Raw genomic sequence first — 17,122 nt, 5'->3', positions numbered from 1 at the left:
ACGAACCTTCGGAATATTAAACGAACCTTATTATACACTTCCGGATTAACGAACCTTCGGAATAAACGAATCAGCTTATTTCCTTTTCGGAATAACGAACCTTCGGAATAACGTACCTTCGGATTAAAAAACCTTCGGAATAACGAACCTTCGGAATAATGAGCTGTAACCCTCTTTCAAATTCCTAAGCATCTTGTTCCTCTATTTCACTTCCCAATATGCCAAACGTATTGGAGAAGTAATATTTCATAGAATTAGTCCGCGGCTTAGGTAAATCAAATTATTTTTTTTTTCGATTTCTTAAATCATATAGTTAAATTATCATTTCTCTATTTTGTGTTATCCAGTTCACTGTGCATACCTTGGGCCCTCTTTCATCTCTCATTAACGAAGAGTAGAAATGGCTACAGAGTACACTAATCGAAATCAAAATTATTCGTTAATAGTGATTCAAAGAAACGTTTATAAGTAATTAAATTCAATGTTATAAGTACGTTAGTGAATATCTATTCTTTGCGTTTGTTCTTAACATCAATAGGCCTACCCATACAGCTGAACAAGCTTACATTGAACACGCTATAGTGTGAAAGACTGGCAAACTCGTTTTTCCCACATGATAGATATGCAATAATTTTGCAGGTAGCATCAAATTCAAATAGCTGTCTTCCGAATAAATTACTCATTATTCCTAATAGTTGCAGGTAAACTCCCCGATAGCTACCCGATTAAAAAGGACAAGAAACTCTAATCAAGTGAATACTACTGTTGACCTTGCGATACCGACGGAGGTTTGGATCATTATAACATTACCTTCACATATAGGGGTAAATTGAATTGCCCAAGATCCACCACTGCAGTAATTGTAGGGAGGCCCATAGAGAGTTCCTCCATGATTAGTGCATTCGTAGTCAATTTGACTACCGTCATCATAGCAGTCTTGTTTTGGAGATGGGTCATAATACTTTCCTGATTGCCTGGGTATATCTTCAAAACAGCATTCTATTAGGAGAGAATTGCATGAAACGTTGAAATAATATAACTGAAGTGAATCAACATGGATTCGAGTCCATTTTCTGTGATGGTTTATGCCCACGCATGCATCAATTTAAGCATATACAACTCAGCACCAACAACCAAAACAGTAGAGTCGACTTGTCAACGTCCATCTCTCTTAGACGTCACATTTCTGTCAAGCTGAATGGCATTTCAAACTCAATACTGGGGGATGAATACATTGAAGTATGTGATGACCTTCACAGCAGTATAGTTATTAACAGTAGCATTAATCACATAATAAGAGACATGCCAGTCCCTTTATAAATCACCTGTCATCATATTCTGTAAAACAATGGCTACCTATGTTCCGTCATGAGGGAGTTCCATAACAGCTTGGATGCTTGTATATTACATGCTCTAATCCACGTCCTCCTCTCGCTAATGCTGATCTGCTAGTTGCTTTTTTCTTCGCTCATCGTTAAAGTCATCTAGCCTGCCCCTTCCTGAACATATCTTATCATTAGAAGAATACAAAACAATCAAGAATATTTCGGTCTACATCAAACATTTTCTTATCCTCAGACTTCTAATTTCACCGGTTTTCTCGTTTCTCTCGCTAGCTGCAGAATCCTTTGTTCCTCAGGAAATTTAAACTATGTACCTTTATCGGTTACATGTATCTCTGATTTTGTGATTTTTTTTTTTGCATGTAAGTACAAATAATATAATTGTGAAATGTCAGTTTATTGAAAGCAAAATGCATTGCATTATAAGTGCTGAGGTTAAGAACAGTTCAATCATATTGTACTTTTGAATTGAATTGAATTGAATTGAATAACTGAAACTGCACTGGTCTTGCACTCGAGACACAGTGAACAGTTCCAGCATGCTTATTTTCATATTTCACTTGACATCAAAATACATCCAAAAAAAAAATACAAACCAAGCAAGATACAAAACATGTCATACGTCGGGACATGAACAGAAAGTGTGTCAGCATTCATAATGTACATAAGACTATAATTCTCTATAACTTGTGAAATATGATGGAACCGCAAAAGCAAAGCTTGTAAGCGCAGGTTCCGTGAAAAAATACCGGTGTAAATTTGCTATGCAATCAATGGAGATAGGACACAAAGTAATAATGACGAAACGATATGTAAGCTAAAATATTAAAGTACAAAGAGAAAAAGAAATAAGAGAATAAAGAGAAAAAGTGAAAAAAAAACAAAACAAAAAACAAGAACCCAAAGAATAAGAACTGAGTGAAAATATGGCATATAGGTACACAAGTATATACGTGCACATTATCTATAGTCAACTTCATAGTGAGTTCTAAATGTTGATACAAATACGGATGCAGTGATTATATAACGGGAGCATAAACCAGAAATATACATTGAACGAGGATACTGCGCATATAACATATTGAAATATTCTAATCAGACTGATTATATTCATTTATTAACATTAATTTCAATTTTTGTTTAAATGTAAACATACTAGAATTTATTAAATCGGCGGGAAGATCATTCCAGAATTTAGGTCCGGTAAAAACAATTGTTTTTTGAGCAAGGAGTGTGCGGGTACGTGGAAGGTGAAATGATTCTCTTTGTCTTGTGGGGTAAGCATGGACGGCATAGTTTTTCTGAAACATATGAGTAAATACGTCAGGCAAGCCGTTGGCTGATAACTGAAACATAAATGTGCCTAAGTTGTATAAAAACAAGTCAGCAACCTTAAGGAGTCTGTTTTCAAAGAAGAAATCATTCGTGTGACAATAATAATCGGCTAGATTTACTGAACGAATAGCCCGTTTTTGTAGTTTGAAAATTTTATCAATGTATAATTTGGCACAGTTTCCCCAGGCAAGTATTCCGTAACAGAGGTAGGGTAAAATGAGCGTTGAATATAAATTTTTCAAAATATACTTTGGAAAAAAATGTTTTAGCTTATTTAAAATCCCAGTATTTCTCGAAAGCATTTTAGATAAATAATTTATATGATATTTCCATGTTAATTCATGGTCAATATGAAGACCTAAAAATTTAAACGATTCAACTTGAATCAAACAATCATTATTCATTTTTATATCGCCAGGCAAATGGATCACAGAATTACTAAATAACATATAAACAGTTTTGTTTATATTAAGAGACAACTTGTTTGCTTGGATCCACATTTGAACCGACTTTAATTCTCTGTTCACTACATCTAAAAGGGTTGTTGGGTTTCGATGGGAAAAAAAGATATTAGAATCATCGGCAAAAAGAAGAAAAGATAAAACATTAGATGAATTTTCGAAATCATTTATATAAAGAATAAACAAAAGTGGGCCTAAAAGGGATCCTTGAGGGACCCCACAAGATAGTGTTTTTAAGTTGGAACTGAAGCCGTTGATATTTACAAACTGTTTCCTGGTAGTTAGGTAGCTCCTGAACCAGTCCAAGGCCTTTCCACGTATCCCATAGTGCGAGAGTTTGTATAACAAAATACTGTGATCGATAGTGTCAAAGGCCTTGGACAGGTCCAGGAATATACCAACAGTATGTGACGAGTCGTCAATAGCGTGGGCTACTTTATCGATAAAAGCAAGCACAGCATGAGTAGTAGAGTGTTTTTTCCTAAATCCAAATTGAGACTCACAAAAAATATTGCATTCGTTTAGGAACTTAATTACACGAGAATATATCAACTGTTCAAGAATCTTAGACATCGCCGTCAAAAGAGAAGTTGGACGATAATTACTTACATCTTGCTTATTACCTTTTTTATAAATCGGAACAACTTTAGCAATTTTCATTTGACTAGGCACTATGCCAGTAACAAGGGACAGATTGAATATATGTGTTAAAGGAGACAATATTGCCGATATAATATTTTTCAGTAAAAAATTTGTAATACCATCATGTCCAGCACTCTTTTTTGCTTTCAACTTGAGAACTACATCCCTGACCTCGTATTCTTGGATGGGAGTAAAAAACACAGATTGAGGATTTGGATCAGTTAGAAAATAATGAAATGCTTTATCTGTTACTTGGATATTACTAGCAAGACTGGGGCCTAAATCAACAAAAAAATCATTAAACGCATTAGCAACATGCACCGGATTTTGAATCAAGATACCGTGCTGAGATATTTCCTTCACTTGTTCCGATTTATCTTTAACTCTGAGAACTTCATTAATCACCTTCCACGTACTCTTGGTATCATTTTTGTAAAGGTCAAACTGCCTCGTGAAATACCTCCTCTTAGCAAATCTCAAAGTTGTTGTAAGAATATTACGATAACGTGCATATTTACCTTTCGTATTTTCATTCGGATTCCTCTTGTATTTACAGAATAAATTATTCTTATGATTGATAGACTTAAGGAGGGATTTGGTGATCCAAGGCATTCTTGGTGTTTTTTTATAGGTAGAACAGGTGGATTGTCGTAAAGGAATAATTTCATCATAAAGCCTAGAAAATTTATCCAAAAAAGTGTGAAATGCAGTTTCTGCATCATTATCAATACCAAAAACTTCTTCCCAGTTAGCAGTCAACAATCTCTCCCTGAGTCTATCGATGTTGCTCTCAGAAAAATCACGAAAAGTAAATCTTTGAGTCTTAAGACAACAGCTTTTCACAAGAGGAACCTTGGCGTATATCGGGAAATGATCAGATATATCAGATACTATAACGCCAGATGATACAAACGAAATATCGTTAGAAAAAATATTGTCTATCAAGGTGGATGATGTATCAGTCACACGGGTAGGTTTTCTAATTAACGGTATAAGATATTTGGATAACATCAGGTCTAAAAATTCTTGGCAGTGGACATTTTCATTGTAATGAAGCAAATTCAAATTAAAGTCCCCCATGATAAAAATATTCTTTTGGTGTAGGGAAGGCGTTAGCAACCAATCAGAAAACGTTTCAAAAAGTCCCGGAAATTGGAAGAAGGTGGCTTATAAACTTCACCAACTACAATATTCTTTTGTTTTGATATTTCAATTTCAATAAAAATACATTCCAAACTATCACACATTATATTTAAATCCTTCAATATTTGAACTTCCAAATTGTTTGTAACGAAAAAACCTACACCACCCCCTCTCCTATCAAGCCTATTATTCGAATGAAAAGTATACCCTGCACACAGAGAAATTAGGGTTCTTTTAGGGTTCTTATTTTCACCCTACGAGCAAATCTAACTACGTGGCACCTTATAGGGTTCGGGATGGATGTAGGGGTGCAAATCCGAACCCTAAAGGGAGCCAAGTCTTAAGGGTTCGAATTTGGAACCATTCCAGTCTTTCCCGAAAGCTGACATGTGGGTGTTGAATGGTGTTTGCTTAAAATGCCACACTATTTTTGGAAATTATCGTATATTTTTATTTGAAAATATAACTACACGTTGTTAAAGAGTAACAGTGTCATCAGTAATACTGTACTCAAAAAATTACTACTTGAATTAAACATTTGTTTTTTCTTCTCGCACCGGGATCAAGAATATCATTTCAATGACGTTATCATAGAGAGAAAGCAAACGAGTACAAGTACACGTATTTTGCGTGCACGCGTGGACCGTTGAGCACTTGGTCAATGGCAAAGCTAAAATTGCATGCGCACGCCACGCCGTAGGTCGCGCGGTATACGTACGTGCATACTACTGAAGTTCCTCGTTTGGAATGGACAGACGACCGTGAGGTTGGGGTGATGAATTAATCTTTTTGATGAGCCAAACGTTGTGAGTAGATAATTGTACTGTAATTCCGTTGAAAATATTTCACAGTAATCGATGATGATATGTGTGAATTATGCTCATAGAATGCTGAGTGGTGAAAACTGATGCGAAAGAGTTGTATCGAGGTACATGTGTACTAACATGTCAGAAGTGCGATCATACCTACAGTAAAGCATAGCGAATAAGTCAATGAAAGTGCACGGTAATACGGAAAGCCTCAACCAAGGTACTAACTACGACCAACAGCCCCATACGCATAGCGTAATTACGCTATGCGTATGGGGCTGCTGGACGCAGTTACCAAGGTATGTACGTAAATAGGTGACCGGATATAGTCGCATCATTTTCGTTAATGGGAATTATTACGTTTGAGCCGAGTTAATAATAAATAATAATACATACAATTTCTATAGCGCCGTTCTCCACTTTGATTAAATGCTCAAGGCGCTTTACAATTGTACATCAAAGCAAACAGATTGAAAATACAAGTACATCACAGTAATAGAAGAAGGATGAAGAAGCAGAAAAAAAAAAGACATGAAAGTCTGTCTTCAAAAGACACTGGTCTTCAAAATGCACTGCTAAACAGATAGGATTTTAAATTACTCCTGAAAGATGTTATAGAGCTCGAGTCTTTCAGCTCACGAGGAAGTGAATTCCACAGTGTTGGTCCAGCGTGAGCGAAAGCTCGTTCCCCCCAAGATTTCCTAGAAAACGGAATATGTAAGAGACCTGAAGTTGAGGATCGAAGAGTTCGTGAAGGTTGGTATTGACGAAACAAACAAACATTGTAATCAGGAGCTGTTCCCTCAATAACATGATAAACCAAAAGAAGTATCTTAAACCGAATACGCTCCTGTACAGGCAACCAATGAAGACTCTTTAGGATAGGTGTGATATGACTGCGTTTACTTGACAAAGAAACAATACGTGCAGCGGCATTTTGTAGCTTTTGTAATTGGGCAATTTGCGAGTTTGGTAGATTGAAAAACAAACCATTACCGAAATCAAGGCGTGAAGAAATAAGTGCATGAACAAGTTTTTCCGTGGCAGAGCGAGTCAAATACTTGCGAATAAAACCAATATTGCGCAATTGATAACGGACTGATTTAGAAATGTTAGTGATTTGATCGGACATAGCCATGTGAGAGTCAAACATAACACCCAGATTGCGACATAACTTTGACAGAGGAATATCATTACCTACAATCGAAATACAATTAATATCCAACTTATTCAAGTGAGATTTTGTTGAGGCTCAGTTGGATATTGGTTTCTGTGAAGTTGACAGAAAGAACGATGTAAGCATGTATGATTTGCCTAATGAAGAAAAATAGTGTTCCTGGTTCATTTAGGAGAATTTAAGACATGTATGAAGATTGAAGTCAGAAAATTTAGGTTGGCCTTAACTCCTTGTTGTCTATCAATGAAACTAGAATGTGTGTTATAAATTAGCAATGCCATAGTCACAGAGCATAAGCAATGATACACGATATGTGAATTTAGATAATATCCACTGGAGAAGTTGCATGTGCTAGACATGACATAAAATAAGTCACACAAACAAGGTATGTAATGTAAACGGTAAATCACTTCAGAAGTACAACCACTTGATCCCATACTTTAGCAGGTAGATACATGTAGGCCTATTCCAATATTGATTGTATGTTGAACTTTGTTTTATTCAATTACAGGTTGAACCTTGCTGATCCATGCTGATGCATGGTGTTAGCTTGTTCTCATACTGGGCCAAAGGGACCTGTGTTTGATTGATTATTTATCATCGAGTTCGCTATGCATCAAGTTCAATAATGGTCTTCAGGATGAGTGATGCAGGTTAACCTCGAGAGACTGGTGAGCCATATAGGATGCCAGAGCTGGAGATGGAAGATGTTCAGGATGTCAATCCTGGTTCCTCGTTGAGTCAGTGTGGAAGCCATGCCAGTTCTTCTGAGAGTGATGGCCTGAAGGGCATACTATTTGGCAGCTGAAGCAGCTGCTATAGAAACGCATCAAAAACTAGAGCTCGAGGAGTTTCGACTTATGCAGCGTAAGATGAGATTAGCTATGAGACCAAGCTGCAGGTTGCTGAAGCAGAGGAGCAGATATACCTTGACTACGAGAACAAGAAGTTAGGAGTCGGCTTTCCTGTGAAAGCAGAGGATGAAACCTTGCTGTATCCAACTGAATGCGCCAACCAACCAGTACACACGAGTACACCGATTTCCCTGACTAGAGAAGTAGCAAAAAAGTTATTTTCAAATTTTCTTTGACTTTTAGCAGATATAGTCCAAAAGCCAATAAGATCATCAGCATCATGTAGTATCCCTGAACCAGGTTTGATGAAAGCCCATCAATTTTTCTGTAGATACATCCGTACAGACCGGGAGACAGACAGGCAACCTGAAAACATATGCCTCCGGCACCATTCAGGGCGGAGGCATAATAATGAGACTCCTATAATATGTCATGTATGTTTAAACCATATAAAATTTGAGACGGGTCACATTGAATCTCCCCCCCCCCCCCCCATTAGAATTGCTAAACACCACGGCTCTAGAAACATCTTTCCATTTTAATCCAGAAAGTAATCAACTCCCTGTTTTTAGCCGAGGGTGAGCATGAAGCCACTCCATGAAATGAAGATTAGCATTTTTTCTTTTGCAAAATATATGTGAAAATGTTTAATTTCATAGATAATGATAACTATTTATTCTGTCTTTTAAACTGTTGTCAGGTTATTCCCTTTCTTAGAATGCACTGACCTTGAATATTTACAAGAATACTCTAAAGAAATATATAATAGAAAAATACAAGAGAACGAACTTAAGAGAACTTGACTTCTATTCACTTTTATCTTTTTTTTTTAGGGGGGAGGGTGGATTATGGATGAAAATATGAATCTGCTAATGGATATAAAATACTCAAAGTATGCTTTCCATTATATTTCATACTACATAGGGTTAGTTTGTATTGTTCATATTTTAGATATTTCTTCACCATCGATAGCCTCAGTGTTTCAACAACACCTGCACACTTTGAATTGATTGTTTTTGATGTTCTGATGTTTTTTGTAGTAGACAGCCACACAATGTATGTCAATTTTTGGCAATCTCTGGCAGTGCAATGTCATAAGTGGAGTAGCTTTGTGACACTTGACAAAAGCATGCTTTTCTCACAAACCCTTTATGTATGATATAAGGATTGAAAAATAGAGTTTGTTCCAAAACCTGAGAAAACTCAACATATCATATCTACTTTTTTTGCATATAAAAGAACACTGGACTTCACTCTTTAAGAAGGCAGAAACTATTATCATTGCCCTTACGTCAGTGACTTGTCGAGGAAATGTGCATGTTTTTCCTAAGAGAAAAGAAATGTGAAATTCTCTTTAGGTTTTCCTTGAATTGTTCTACGCATGCGACTGCAAAAAAAGGATTTAAAGATTATTAACTTTTGAATTGAATGTCCGCTTTTCAATTTTTTTACTGATGTGTTCTAATCGTATAAGCCAGTTCGGGGTACCAGTTTGAGCATGTGCGAAAAAAAAAGGTTATTTGTACCGAGAGACAGGTTGTTTTTTTTTTTTAATTTCACTGAGATAAGCATCTGTAATGCTAGGATTATTCATGGAATCCTTATAAATGGTGCCTGCCAGTACATCCACTTGACAGCAAGCCTGGTATTTGGCAATGTTAACACACACAAAAAGTTTGTTAACATATTCAAAACAGCACTTGATAAAATAGATGATTCCCTAAGTGTTGATTGACGAACCATACTGGTCACTTCATCTACACTGGTTAGGTTCATTCTTTCTTTGAATATGAGTTCCATAAATGGCTATGGTGGGCAAGCTGCTGCATTATGTCACTTTGAGTTGAGTGAAGTGCCTAACCAACTGAGAAAAATGAAAGGTCATTTGTACCTTTGTGCACATGAGCTATCTCCGGACTGGCTTATTGCAGCGCATTCACTCAATCCACATGTAGGTCTATATGAAGGTGGACTTGCCCTCTAACTCTGATTATAATTTTAAGCTTTCTTTAAGTAGGTTGTATAAAGTGCTGATATATTTGTGTAAGGTTTGGTGAAAATTAAGTGTTAAAATGATTGGAAGAGTTGTGAGACTGTATACATCAACACTTGAGGTATTTCTCATGCATGATCATAAATCTGTAAAATATTAATGGTAATAGTAATAATGATAATAATGATGATAATAATAATAATAGTACCCATAATAAAAATATATTTTGCTCCTGATCATTATGCTTGTGATGGTGCCAATACCAATACCTGCTTTATGAATGTGAAAAATCGACTGCTCTTTACAATATTTTGAATGTTGGGGCTAAACTGCATACATTGTGTAATTATATTTATGGTCTACTGAGTACAATGTGCTTCTTGTTTCCATCGCTTGAAAAAAAAACCACAATGTATCAAAAAAATTGTTTTTAAACTTGTCTCACAAGACATATTCCTTCCTCTTTATGTCCAGTTTGTAATACCACTGATTGGTTAACCTTATTTTCCCTTTCTGAATTAACATTTTCTGTGGAATTGTTAATGTTAATTTGATGCAATGAAAAGTGTTTTCAGATGTGCTATTCTGCCCAAGATTTATAACTGGGACATATCTTTAGCTGTGTGCATAAAAAAGTAACCAAATTTAGATGTGCATTCTTCATTTTTTAATTCTTTTTTTCACCTTTCTTATCATTGGTGTAATTATATATGAAAAACAAAATGTGAAGTATACTAATTGTATAATGGGGCACATTTGCAAGCTCTCAAGCTTGGAATTGGATGGAATATGTCAGTACAAGTAGTGAGTTTCAAATATATATGACAGAACTTTGCCATACCCTTCATTGTTTTGGCAATAACTTGTGTACCAGAAATCAGAGTTGACATATCGCTGTTAATGTCTAAGAGCGTCATAAAGGTGCTTTTGATTACCGTAAGATGTACCGGTAAATTCAAGGTCATATCTATGATCCATTCTAGAAGTACATGTAGAAGGACAATGTGAAAGATATTTGTCACATAGTTTACTATTACTCTGCGCAAGCTTCAGGGATTTTTTGAGTAAAAAGAATTAGTGCTTTTTGTCAATGTGGTAACTTCCTTTAAAAGAAGAAAAGGTAATCATGTGATGGAAAGAACGAGTATTATTTTTCTTATTCAATGCACTGACCAAATTTCATACATTTTTGATTTACATTGCCCTTTTTATGACAAAATATGCATCTCGTATTAGAATTTGTAGAAATACAATGTATATTTCATGTTCACTTTAAAGTAAACCATGAAAAAGAAAATCGCTGTTAACTTGTCCCTCTTCCATGAGACATATATTAAAATGTTAATAATCTATATGTAAGTATGCACTGTATTCATCATGTTTATGTTCTATTTGTTGTTGAATTGAAGTCTCTGACTTCAATTTTAATTGACTGAGAAACTGTGTGTAAATATACTGTACTGTATGCATGCTATTTTGCTTCATGTCTGGAGTGTTACCTTAGTTACTTGTGAAGTCAGTGAAGGCATCCAGTAGACCTTAGGTAATTGTTTGTGAAGTTAGTGAAGGCATCCAGTATATAATTATTTTTGGTTTTAACAAAAAGGTTATAATTTTCACCATATGGGGTGCAGAAAGGTAACCCTATATAGAGACGTGTGCAGATTGTATTGCATCCTATATTGCGGTGACTTTATCACCCCATAGGGTGCAAAATTACGACAATAACAATATGAACCATAATGGGTGCAGGTATGAGGTGCAGAAGAGGAACCCTGCATAGAGGTCTATATTTGCACCTTTTTGGGTGTTGAATATAGGGTGCTAAATAAGAACCCCAAAAAATAGAACCCTAAATGGAGCCGCTGGTGTTACAACGATATGAACCAGAAAGGGTGCAAATTTGCACCTGAATTTTTGTTCACCCTATGGGGTGCAGAAAGGGAACCCAATGGAGGGGTGCAAATATGCACCCCAAAAAATAGAACCCTAAATGGAGCCGCTGGTGTTACAACGATATGAACCCTATTGGGTGCAGAAAGGGAACCCAATGGAGGGGTGCAAATATGCACCATATATGGTGTTAAATATAGGGTGCTAAATAAGCACCCCCAAAAATAGAACCCTAAATGGAGCCGCTGGTGTTACAACAATATGCACCCTCTAGGGTGCAAATTAGAACCGTAATTTCTCTGTGTGTGGAATAGAATAAAATGAAGACGGCAAATTGTTTATCCAAGTCTCTGATACACCAATAACAGAACAATCAGATCTCACTTGATTTAAACATGTTTCCAGCTGATCAATCTTTTTATTACGACTTCTGATATTATAATGCAAAAGAAGAAGTTCACTCACAGGAGTCTTTTGCATTTGTTCAATCATTTCATTCACGGAATAATAATTAGTGGTGATGTTGTAAGCTAACCGATCATTGGGATCAAAATCAAATCGCAGCTCAGGTGTGGCCGTGTAAAGGGACGATAAAAATACAGGGTTGTCAGTACAATCTGAAGTCTCGGTCACAAATAGGGAGTTTGTATTAACCTCATTAGCCATTGTGAATTGGATTACAACTAGTGGGGGAGAAAAGGTTGACAATAAAGAAACTACCACTTTCTAGCCGGACGGGGACACAAACTAGACATGGTTCCCAAACGTGTGACATACAAAAATAACACCTGTTGGGAGGTTTCGATATACATCGCGTAACATATTGACTTTGGAAATACGAGAAAAGCATGACATTACTGTTAAACAAAGAGACAACTTGACATACTTTGCCAGAAACGGAAACACCGTGTAAATAACAATTGGGAGATTTCGTTACCAAGTAGCATATAAACATTTCAAAAGGAAGCAGAAAATACCTAACATTGTCATTATGGAAAGAAACATTTAAGACAAGCTGGTGTGAAACGCAAACAGCGAGGAATACCAGTTGGTAGATTTCGATGCCAAGCAACATACTGACGCCAAAGATGCAAATTGCCGTTACGAAAACGGGTGAGTCATGTGTGAAGTCACACAAATGCATGTATAAGAGGAATCTTTTCCTGAAGAAATACAAGGAATGCTTCTGGAGCGTGGTACACAATAATGTTTTTCCAGTAAACCAGGTGAGAGACAAAAGGTTTCTTAATTCTATCAGTAATACAAGTGGGCTATTAGAGTATTCACGTACAGCAATTATATTGTGTGGACGGAAACTGCTGATGAGTTTTCCACAAGAAAGACATACGGTACAAACGAAATTCTGCGGGAAAAATCCCGGAAACAAAAAGACAAGACAAAAACAAAAGAAAAAATATACATATATATCAAAAACGAAACAAGGACCGAAATTAAAATCACGAGGAGTGAAGTAGAAAAGGGAACTAGACAAAAATCTCGTCATAGAGAAGACACGGTTGTCTGCTCGCAGCCACCACTTCGGGCTAACTATAAATCAATGAACAAAATGTGGACTACAGTGAAGTTCAGCACTATGGGCCTACATAATCACACACAGAACTAACATTATGATTAGTAATGGCAGTGCCCATAAAACGACTTCAATAAAGTGGGTTTTTTTTTCTTTTAAACAAACAACTATTAAAAGCATCATCTTTTGGCTTATACACTGATGGAAAGCAACGTCAATTAAGCACATAATTACGAAAATGGTATATAGTGGTTTCAGAGAAACTGTATAAATAAACACGCTGAGCAAGCATACAAATAAGAGCAATGCAAAAAAAGACTTAACGTTAATCACTGTTAACGCTTATCTCAGTAAAGCGTTAAATATGTAGAAAAAACTGTCTTCGTTGGCAATGAAAACGACTATCACCGTTGAGCAGTAAAACTCTGAATTGAAGAGGCCATGGTCCAGAGTTAATATTCTGAAGTTTTCGGCAAAATGCATTTTCTTCCCCTTTAGTACAACGCAACGAAATGGACGGAAGCAGAACAACTCGCATAAATTTACTCTGGTATTCTTTACAAACTTAGTGCTGCTGAGCCCATATGCCTATATGACATGACTAGGCACTTTGAAAGATTCAAAGGATTCACAAATTCACAACTATGCTCAAGGGGGGAAATGGAAAACACCGACATCACAATGCTGTTAGTAGGCCTACTGTATCGACGGAAAGGATATTTCACTCGACTAGCCGCAAATGATGTCGAGGGTAGCAACATTGCGCTCAAAGACCAAACAGGCAGAATGCATGCACCTACAATAAGCATTAGAAAACACACACACACACACACACACACACACACACACACGCGCGCAACATAATGGATATTTATCACATTGAAAAAGGTTGACTGGTGACCCTGTTAGTATACTTACGATTTGTCGAACATGATGACGAGGGGTCTGGGTAGGGGAAAAAAAAACCCAACTGATTATTTAGCATAGTCATGACAGAAATTCTGCGGCACTTTTTACTGATATTAAGAATGAAAAAGTGTTCCCATTAATATTAGAGTAAGATTTATTCTCCTAGCTATCGTATGACCTATTTTTCTATCCTTCTCTTCCCTATCGTATTCACTCTATCAAAATACACGCCTTTCTGAAGGCTTTTATTCTGGTTTTTCTAACTTTTGTTCATCTTGCTGTTCTTATTATTCTGGCTTTAATACTTTAGCCATGCCTTAGTGCTTACGTAACTACACATAGCATGAAAAAATTTCTATTGGTTGCCATTGTAATAAAATAATGTTGTTTCCCTTTTGAAAAACTTGCATAACAGATGAAAATAATTATTATACAGTAATGTATTTTCTCGTCCCTATTGCCCTAAAGCACTTGTAGGGCATAAATAGATTCGAATTTCTTTATATTATTTCTGCACCTATTTCTCTATATTTCTGTGTCATTTTCACGCATCCCATTATTTTTTGATATACTTTTGTCGGTGCTAGCACCGTAATTGCGGTGCTAACCCCTGCTATTTTGCAGGGCCAGATAGTACCGTACTATCGGTGGGGCTAGCCCATTTTGGCAAAAACGAGTGTAAACAGAAAGTGGGCTAAGGATAGTCCCATACCAACGGTGGGGCTAAGGCCCCCCCCCCCCCCCTTAGCCCCACCGTTGGTCCGGGGCTAAGCAAAAATTTACAAGTGTAAAAAGCCCCTTAGTCTCCCGTTATTAGTTTCATGTTTGTCCCAGTCTCGCTTAATGTTCATTGGAGTGTGTTTATGTGTGTTTGTTTGTTACTCTGTCATCTTAGTGGGCTTCCGGACTTTTTTCCCCAGTCATTTTTTAACCCTTTGTGCATTATCTTATCAGTATATTTATTTGACATTTTACATCTGAGGGGCCCACATTATACAAGCTTTGTCTTTTTACTGGGTTCCTCCATTTCTACGAATTTTCGAAGTTATTTCATCTTTATCACTTCAGTTCTCATGACAACGGATTATTACTACAAGGTTCCACAACTATTTAATTCTCTTCTCAGTTTGATTTATTTTGCTTGTGTAACCTTATTTTCTGTTACCGAGGAAATTGAAATATCTATGTTCTAAAAAAAAGAAGAAGTAAAGTTTGAATTGAATTGAATTAAAAACATTCTCGATTTTATGCAAAAATTAGGTGTCCTGCTTTAAACTGATCAACAACGTCGAGCAATGGAAATTATATAGCATCAATTACTACACATGTACCAAATTAACATACTCACTATTGGTGCATGATGCCTGAACGCCTGGAAAGAACAAAAAGAACGAAAAACAGCTACATCTTAGAATAATGTCCTGGGCACCGTTTTATCAAAAGACAATATCGATTTTAAATTTCCTTACTACACAGGCTGCCATAGACTTACAGTGGAAATCAACTATATAATCAATTCTAACTCTTCATAAAACAGGGCCCTGCAATTACAAGAAATGTAATGCAGAGAACAGTAAGGCCCATACTGACTAAAAAGAGTCTTGATATCCAAACTGCTTGCTAACTCAAACAACGTATAAAGGATTTTTATATCAAAATATTGATGCGGTTTTGCAATCTGACATAAACACACACACACACACACACACACACGCACACACACACACACACACACACACAAATAACTAAACAAGACTTCAGATGGCAGGGGGAATACCAGTAACTGTTATATTATATCAGAAATAAAACTAGTGGAACGTAAGTACGCTTTAAACAATGTTATTACAAAAAAATTACATGCTTGATGTAACAAATATTCAATGTTTCAGATTCCGATGCATCTGAGAACATTTTAATGAACATTATTCACAGGTAAAGACCACTACAAACAAGTACGTACCGATTATCAGGGCGATGAGTATTGTTGAATGTAGCACAGCTCGATAATCGAGGATCATCGTCATTTTGTCTCCCGGAGATACCAAGACGTATACCTGCTAAGATGTCTGTCAGCTCTATTATCAAACGTCTTTTCTTGACAGGAGTATAGACTTTGATAATATCATCGAAGGACTGGTTACGAGCAAAGTGAAGTCATCTTACTGATTAACTTGTAATTTATAGGCTTCCCCAAATGTGAAAATAAACAACCCCCTCCAAAAACACATACACACACGCAAACACGCACACACACACACACACACACACGCACCAACAAACAACCAAACGTCAATTAATGTGCGACCGAAGAATTTTGGCGCCTCTAAGGGGTTCATAAAGTACTTAAATCAAGATTATCCCCTTGGTAGCAGGATATGAAGAAACTTTTGTACAGTTATTCTGTAATTTATTTGACCAAATTGGTTCGTTTGTGTCAGGCGATCAAAGCAAGGTACGAATTAAGTGCCGCTTTGTTAGGGGGGAAATAATTATTGGGTAAAATGTTTATATTCATAGACACATGGGGTTTGTGGAATGTATTACACTTGTGTATGTTTTCATCACCAGAGAACTAGGTAAATTTGTCTTGCTTTTATATCCGTGACTGATCATTATCTCACTAAGATAACGACTATACTCACTCATGTGGAGGCCATTACCTGTAAGGAAATACACTGTATGCAGGTCATAATAATTATTACAATGACAAAAACGTAAAAGGTACAAATTGTAAATTAATGACTGGTTATGACGACGGCCTGTCTATAGACATGTCTCCAATTCCAGAAGGCCTTACCAAAAGCACTGTATTATCATTGCACAGTCATGTGGGGACAGCTGCCGTCGGAAATGTGTAAGCTTGCATTTGCGTAATCCTTTCTTAGTGGTCACGTGTAATGCATCTTAAAGTGCCATTCCAAACATTCTCTATGATCTCACATCATGTTTTACATAAATCGATAATGCCATGTATAAACTGTGATATGTTATGGAGTTTGAAAGCACTCTTATTAATCAACCCAATCAGTATG

The 17,122-nt window shown here is 36.4% G+C and overlaps 1 protein-coding gene across 1 annotated transcript in view; it reads right to left on the bottom strand.

The window, feature by feature from the left end:
• Positions 1-16,114, bottom strand: part of LOC139739386 (sushi, von Willebrand factor type A, EGF and pentraxin domain-containing protein 1-like) — a 30,764-nt gene extending 14,650 nt beyond the window's left edge. Inside the window, exons 1-2 of the mRNA XM_071650006.1 lie at positions 16,051-16,114; positions 15,439-15,462 (exon numbers count right to left, since the gene is read on the bottom strand). Coding sequence (XP_071506107.1) covers positions 15,439-15,462; positions 16,051-16,114 — 88 coding nt within the window. The remainder of the gene's footprint in view (positions 1-15,438; positions 15,463-16,050) is intronic.
• Positions 16,115-17,122: the final 1,008 nt, after the last annotated feature.

This window comes from Diadema antillarum, unplaced genomic scaffold, assembly GCF_040938485.1.
Source record: "Diadema antillarum isolate AM-2024a unplaced genomic scaffold, OU_Dant_1.0 seq00000798_RagTag, whole genome shotgun sequence".
Taxonomy (NCBI): domain Eukaryota; kingdom Metazoa; phylum Echinodermata; class Echinoidea; order Diadematoida; family Diadematidae; genus Diadema; species Diadema antillarum.
This window is presented reverse-complemented; position numbering and strand designations above follow the sequence as displayed.